The sequence below is a fragment of the Bombus affinis genome, chromosome 2 (genome assembly GCF_024516045.1).
Source record: "Bombus affinis isolate iyBomAffi1 chromosome 2, iyBomAffi1.2, whole genome shotgun sequence".
Classification (NCBI taxonomy): domain Eukaryota; kingdom Metazoa; phylum Arthropoda; class Insecta; order Hymenoptera; family Apidae; genus Bombus; species Bombus affinis.
This window is the reverse complement of record NC_066345.1, coordinates 11,628,594-11,636,154: the sequence shown is the minus strand read 5'-3', so window position 1 is coordinate 11,636,154 and position 7,561 is coordinate 11,628,594. Positions and strand designations below refer to the sequence as shown.

Genomic DNA, 7,561 nt, shown 5'->3' with positions numbered 1-7,561 from the left:
TATTATACATCGCAGATGTCTCTTGCCCCATTACCTGGGGTACTAATTGTAAGAAACTACAATTACAAGCCATTGCCGTGACCGTGACTAAAACTCTACCTGGTACGCAAGGAACAGGTCAATTGTGTACGATCAGTCGAACGTATAAGATCGCCGAGTAATCAGCCGAAGTTTCAGTCTTGTTGTCGAAGTCGCCGTAGACGCGTGTGATCTTTGCCCTACGAACAGTTAGCGAACAAAATCAATAAACAAATATAATATTTCTAAATATTTTCCGAATAAAACAGTGCGAATTTTGTGACTTATTAAATATTAAAAATATCAGAAAGATGACCTCGAAAATCTTCATACTCAGTGAATTTTGTTTTTTAATAACGCTACAAGTAAGAAATCAATTTTTTTTAGATAAATGTATAATGTGATAGAAATTTGGATATAGTTTTGAATAATTCAGACTATCTAAATATTAAGACCAAAATTATTATTCATATTTAGTTGCCTCGAACTACTTGTTGAAATTATAACTGATTTCATTTTGTAAACGATGGACGTTCAGTTTTAATTTTCCTTTCGTTGTTAATAGGATTAAATTATGCTGTAAATGGTAATCCAACCGCAATATCTAAAAGAAAAAAGTTAGTCAGAAAAAAGTTACTGTGAATGTGTAAATCAAAATGTAATCATCTCGTGTAGAATTATTCTTTTTCTGAATGTTAAATTTATTGTAAAACAACATTTGAAATTAGCATTTACTATATTTACGTAATTCGCGGTTTGTTGTCATGTAACAGAATCTTAGTAGTCAGGATAAACTTCGATGAAGTCAAATTATATCAGTCTTCTGTTACTTCTGAGCTGATGAACCGTGATAAAAGAGTATCTTTCTAAGAAATATATCTCTCTATTTTTATTTAATATTTAGTATATCTATTTATAAATTAACAGTTAGCTATAGAGAATGAGATTAGAGAAAAAGATGTAAAGACATTAATTTTAATTTTTATATATTTGTCATAAATATTTAATATCTTATTAATTTCTTACCATTCAACGCTTACTTTTTCAATATAATAAATTATCATATTTCCTGGTGTCTGTTTAAAAATAATCCGCGCCGAATAAACTGGTGAATACCGGTATGAAATCAAATATTAATTTGGCAAAATAAATTTTTAATATGGCCGCTGTATTTTTTTTAATTTTTCGAGATTTCGTTATTATTGAAAGTTCAAGTTCATCAAAACTATCAATCCTGTTATTGCTCATTCATTTATGAAACTACATCTTTCATCTTTTTTTTCATTTCTTTAGATGTTGTCATTTTATTGATGTAATTTGCATCCAGTCTGTGAAAGCCTTTACATAAATTCTGTACATATTGAGAAATATATAGTCGAAGCATTATTGATTACGACTCATTTATTTTATCTTGAAGTGTCTTATTTAATAAGGAAAGAACAAAAAGATACAAAAGCTAAGATAAAAAACAGAGAGATAGAGTAATCTACAAGGAAAAGATTTTCTTATTCCTGGAATTCGTTAATCAAACATAATTGTAAATAAAAGTTTATATGGTTAAAGTTGATAAAAATAATAATATAATAAGTAATACTATTTTAAGAAATAATGGAATTTTTAAGAGCATAACATTTTCCCCGATAAGACATTTATCACGATGCGTCTATAATTTCGATTAATTTTACTGAAACACGCAACACTTATATTATTTTTAGAAGATGATTGTTGAACTTAAATATCTTTTTACATTTATTGTTACTTTTTACAGATACCACAAAATATTTTCGTGCAATCAAGAGACATTCATCACAGTACTATTAAATTGACAAATGAACACAAAGGTATGATTGTAAACCATAATTGGCGACAATTTTAAAATAATAACTTTTGAGAAAGATGTTGAAAAGCATGTATATACTCAAAGCATAAAGTAGTCATCCAGTAGTCAATCATATTATTATAATTGAAGAAATTAATGTTTAATCTTTAGTAAATTATATGTTTTATATTTTATTAAATCATTCATAACGCGGCGTGCTATTAGATGACATAATTGTATTTCCTGGAGAAAAGAGAAGACACGTCCCCCCCGCTTGCAAAGGATCCAGCTATTGTGAGAACGTAGACTCTTATCCCGAAGATATAATAAACAGGGAGCTTCGAATAAACGAAAGCATTAAATATCTTTCTAGTGTAGATGGAGTAAGTACAATGCAATATTTTTTAATACTCAAAAACCTTTTAAACAATTTTTGAACTGTTGTAACAAATTTTGTACGATTTTAGGTTGATATAGGACAGAGGCTCATGCCAAACGATGAACTATCCCTTTGCGTAGCTGATGTAAGTACTTATGTATAGACAATAAAAAAATATGTCACCTTTTTTTGTTATAAAAATGAATATAATACAATTGAATATAAAAATGGTAAACTTTTCATTTCTACTATTTCTAATTTCATTACTATTCAAGGAGCAAGTTATATATCCTCAATCAGCGGAGAACAAAGACAATGAATGGAAATTCATCGCGAATCAAAAAAATTTCAAACAGGGCATACGGATTGAAAAGTGTAGGTAAGTATACTGTAAAATATCACAATAGAATTATTTTCTACAATTTTCTAAAAGATATACAAATGTTATATTTTACAAGAAAATAGTATAAATATTTTTGTATGGTTTATAGAACGGAGGGCGCCAGCTGTAGTGTGATAAGTGGATTTGCTGCAGGTTACGAAACAAGTTGCAAGCAAAAATTCATTTTTAGAGAATTGGTATCAATATCGGAAAACGGTAGTGTTGGTAAAGATTTTTTCCGATTCCCAGCGAGTTGTTGCTGTTTTGCAACACTCACTGGAAATGTACTTACAAGAATGGGTATAGGGCAGCAAAGTCAAATTAAATCTACTACAGCACCTATTAAAAATAGATGAATAAACTGAAAAATATTTTACTATAGTTTTAACATAATATGCATAGGTATATAAATACATATACATATATATGTATATGTATATATATGTGTGAATATGTAAAGAAAATATAAAATAACTCATGTAAGATAATTTTATCAGTTTATTGTTAATTGTTAGATTTAAACTTATAAGAAATTAAAATACTCGTAGGCATTTTTCCGATTATCCATATTTTATGGATATTTGAAAACTAATTTAAAAGAACAGCGTATTGATATATGTACATATCTAAACATTTAAAGTACAATTTATCTAAACGTGTTTATACTTCCTTTCTTATAATTATATATTTTTTACAATTGCAAAAAGTTTTATAATAGGAATGAAACGACTTTATATCATGTGATACTATTTGATATGTTAGTGACATTGATAATGTGATTCTTAGTTTAAGAGTATTGTTTCTTATGTACTCATTCATCAGTTATATCTTACATAAAACAAACATTATAATGTTTATATTTGTTATGAAAAATATGTAATATAAAGAAAATGAAACAATATACTCCACAAAAACATATGGAAAATATATGTATATTTACATCCAAAGGATCCACTTTGTTCTAATTTGTCAATACGCGAGTTTATTCTTACACATTAAATACAGTACTTACAATTTCATTCTATTCATTATTTTTTCGCAAAATTTTCTACAAGTGATCCAATGTTTATACATTATTAATTAAACATTCTTTTTATCTAAATTTCGAAGACATAAATAATTCGTAATGCACAAAGGATAAAGAGATGTATTCAAGAAATTACATATACGTTTAAATTAAGAATATTTTTCTGAGTTATCCAGCAAATTTATAGATCTACATTGGTCATTGGGAGAATTTCTTTAAAACCCCCTGTTTTCTTTTCTTTCACATTGGTCCATGGTTATATTCTCAAGAGATCACAATTTGTAATTTTAAAATATAACAAACAATGATTAGCATAATTCATGAGGTTTAATAGAATGGTTATAATAGACTAGGCAAATACATATAAATCATTTTCTCAATTTTTGTCACATCTACGTTCCGAAAATTACCTAATATAGGTTTATACACCCTATTCAAGGATGAATACAGAAGTAGGAAAAATGGGCCGTGCTTTGTGAACATGAGCGTTCACCATATATACGCTAAAAATATCTATCGATTAGTCAGCACAGGTGAGCTATGCAGAATACATTCTTTTCTTTTTACAAAAACACTACCTAGTAACACGAAGTACTTACATTCGCAATTGCAATTATAAGAACAGTATCTAATACTTATTAATGAGAAATCTACCACTATAAAAGTTCTTCTCATATCCAAAAAACAAGTAAATATGATTAACATGTAATATAACAGTTATTATGTTATTACATTACCATTTACATTAACAAACATCGATTTTCTTTTAATGGAAGTATAATTGTAAGTAAAAAATGCACCTGGAAGAAGTTGTGTACAATATGGCAGTTTCTGTTTCTATTAGGTATCCAGTCTTTACTATGTATAAAATTGGAGATTCAAATAGTATGAAAGTCAAATACTTATTTACAATTAAAATGTTAATTTCAATTGCGAAATTATCTCTGCATGAATGAAAGTAACTTTTAGTGTAATATACTTAAGATACATCAAAAAATAAAAATGATTTATGACATTGTGTGTTTACAAAGCTTTTGTTTGTGTTAATCTTAAACATATTCAAAGTATTTTCTTTGAGCATATTCTGAAAATACAATGTAAGGGCATGTATGTCCACCCTCATACAAAGATCACAAATGTTAAAAATTAGTCATTGTTTTAGTCATGTCACAAGATTATTTGCAGAACAATCTGAAACTGCTTTATAATTGTTTTCAACATGCCTGAAATGAAAATAATTGATATTTTGTTAAAAACTTATACTTTCTTATAGTATTTTAATGCATATTCCTGATGTACCTTGACACTGTATGCATTGTCATAGCCTCCTTTCATTTGCATTTGTGCCTGAATATTTGACAATTGTGCATTGCTCATATCGAGATCTCCACTACTAATATGTCCAGTATGCCTAAAGTTTGTAGGTACTCCTATCATGCTACGATCTATCCTTAACCTTTGATGTGACCTCTGTCTTCCATTCCGTGTCCTTGGTCCTTGTTGCATCAAACAACAGGTAAAGCACTGTACCCAAAGTTCTCCACTGCCAGCCATTATTTGCTTCAATTATGTGCTTTGAAATCTAAGACATATTTTGAAAAATACAAATAAATATGTGTATTATAAATATATATGTGTATACATATAAAAATATACGTTATGAATATGTAGTTAGCATATAAAAATTTTCTTATTGCATATATACAAACAATTATATATATATATATATATATATATATATATATATATATATATATATATATATATATTTGAATAAGTCTGGAAACAAATAATTAACATTAAAATTATAAATTAAAATTTAGATCAAATAATTATCAAACAACACAATGTAAAATTTAATTTCTGCTTTTTCTAAAAATGGTTATTATTTGAAACAATTTTTATGAATCAAATAGATAAATTGTCTTTATCGTTACGTGAATGAGTCAGACAAAAACGAAAGAGTATAGATTAATCAAAAGTTCGTGCACTTACAAAGTCCTCAAGTAATCGTACTGTCGTTCGGTCTAACCTTCGTGATGGCTCGAAACTTAAAGGCAGAGAGAAGCAAAACAAACATTCCCTTTTGATCGATGAGTTTACATGTGTCTGCAAAGGACATTGAGGCTATTTGTACATTTATACGACATAAACATAAACTAAGACCTATAGAACGATGTTAAGGATTTGCGTGAGGAATAAACAGTTGACTCCCTGGGAGAACAAAGAGTAACGAATAAGACGTACCGGTTTGTAAGATGTAGACTTTCGTATTAATTTCCACAAGGCACGTAGATCTGCGTCCTTCTTTCCACTTCTAATCAATTCGTAGAACTATCCTAAGAGGATTGTTTTTCACTACATGTTTTATTAACATATTTCAAAGAGGACCTAACAGCAATTACTTTATCGGTCTTTTTTCTGAAATAATTCAAATGATGTTCAAAACAATTTCGGGTTGGTAAAATATAAAATATGAATGTCAATGTGATCAACGGTGGTATAGTGAACTATACTATACCACAGAGGAAATAAGAATGGTTACGCTTATGATTTTGGTTGTTCTCGGACTAGTGCTGCACCATACGGCCAAGTGTTGAGTTCAATTAAAGTTAGCACGCATAAGAACCTATATAATTAGGGATCTACCCTGTTTGGTTGCAATTTAGCATATATAAGAACCTATATATTTAAGTTTAAAGTTAGGGATCTGCCTTGTTTGGTTACACACTAGCATAGATAAGAACTTATTGAGTTCCACGCTACAAGAACTTATTTAATTGTACAGTTCTACAGAAAAGTTCATATCTACTTTTCTATCCGAGATAGACAAATATGAAAATAACAAAATGATTATTACTCATAGTAATATTATATATATAAATACTTTACATAACAAATAGCCTAAAAATACCAAACTTTAATATTGCATAATTTTTTAACCAGTACAATGGATTCCTGAACTTCAAATCCTAATTCGAAGACTAAATAATTATATGAAGAAAGAAGGGTGTACTTTTAACCCTACTTTATATGTATCATCGTTCAAAGTAAACAATTAATTTCTCTTTCTTAGGAAACTTAGAATTAGTTTCATTATTGCGCGATTTTGTCATTCTCGTACTTGTCTATCTCGGGTAGAAAAATTGATATGAACTTTTCCGTAGAACCGTACAATTAAATAGGCTCTTGTAGCGTGGTACTCAATGGGTTCTTGTCTATACTAATGTGCAACAAGTTAGAACAAATCCCTAACTTTATAGGTACTTGTGCATGGTAACTTTAGTTGAATTCAGCACGTCGCCGTATGGTGCAGCACTAGTTCGGGGACACCAGCTCCATAAGCGTGAGCACTCTCAATTTCTCTCTGATATGGCGTCACATTAGCGAGGTGCTGTCATCTGTTAGATTCCGACTAAAATCAAGAAGAAGTAATAGGAATATAGAACGTACAAGTAGGTATCAGCACTGAAGAGCGCGACAAGGAGAGAAATATTGTGCTAGGACAGACATATTTTTGCGTCTGATCTATGCGCTTTTCGCATCGTATAATAAAGCTTGAATACTAAAATACTTTCGCATATAGTTTTGAAAAAGAATTTTCGCTTAAATGATTAATTATTAATTGTTATTGTACGACGTTTCATTATTGCATAGTACCGATGCCATAAACTTTTACATAATTTACATTATACCTAATTAATTTATAAACTTTCTTGCATGGAATATAAGGTACATGGAATCTAAGGAAATTTCTATAATTACATAGAATATTAATTAACTTTCGGAAAGTTTAACATTAATAAAAATATCATTAATATTAATAAAAACTTGTAGATATATATCGCACTCGCTGCTCGACATTTTATGCAATAATTTCTAATAAATAATTAGTTAAACAAAAATTCTTCTTCAATAAAGAATATGCGAGAATCG

At 28.7% G+C, this 7,561-nt stretch overlaps 2 protein-coding genes across 2 annotated transcripts; one reads left to right on the top strand and one right to left on the bottom strand.

Moving 5' to 3' along the window:
* The first annotated feature begins 120 nt into the window (after positions 1 to 120).
* LOC126928957 (protein spaetzle-like) lies at positions 121 to 3,545 on the top strand. Its single transcript, XM_050744912.1, has 6 exons — positions 121 to 383; positions 1,787 to 1,859; positions 2,063 to 2,220; positions 2,305 to 2,361; positions 2,492 to 2,595; positions 2,708 to 3,545. The coding sequence occupies exons 1-6, from the start codon at positions 330 to 332 to the stop codon at positions 2,952 to 2,954; spliced, it is 693 nt and encodes a 230-aa protein (XP_050600869.1). The 5' UTR covers positions 121 to 329; the 3' UTR covers positions 2,955 to 3,545.
* Positions 3,079 to 6,175, bottom strand: LOC126928971 (CDC42 small effector protein homolog). The gene is made up of 4 exons (XM_050744933.1): positions 5,873 to 6,175; positions 5,621 to 5,734; positions 4,925 to 5,207; positions 3,079 to 4,848 (listed from the first exon to the last, which is right to left on the bottom strand). Exons 3-4 carry the CDS (start codon positions 5,177 to 5,179, stop codon positions 4,840 to 4,842), a joined length of 264 nt encoding a protein of 87 aa, XP_050600890.1. The 5' UTR covers positions 5,180 to 5,207; positions 5,621 to 5,734; positions 5,873 to 6,175; the 3' UTR covers positions 3,079 to 4,839.
* Positions 6,176 to 7,561: the final 1,386 nt, after the last annotated feature.

Bases quoted from the DNA above. Each gene is read 5' to 3' on its own strand.
- LOC126928957 (XM_050744912.1), top strand. From the start codon at position 330: ATGACCTCGAAAATCTTCATACTCAGTGAATTTTGTTTTTTAATAACG. The intron at 1,860-2,062 runs GTATGATTGTAA...GCGTGCTATTAG, and splicing joins ATTGACAAATGAACACAAAG to ATGACATAATTGTATTTCCT. The intron at 2,596-2,707 runs GTAAGTATACTG...TATGGTTTATAG, and splicing joins ATACGGATTGAAAAGTGTAG to AACGGAGGGCGCCAGCTGTA.
- LOC126928971 (XM_050744933.1), bottom strand. From the start codon at position 5,179: ATGGCTGGCAGTGGAGAACTTTGGGTACAGTGCTTTACCTGTTGTTTG.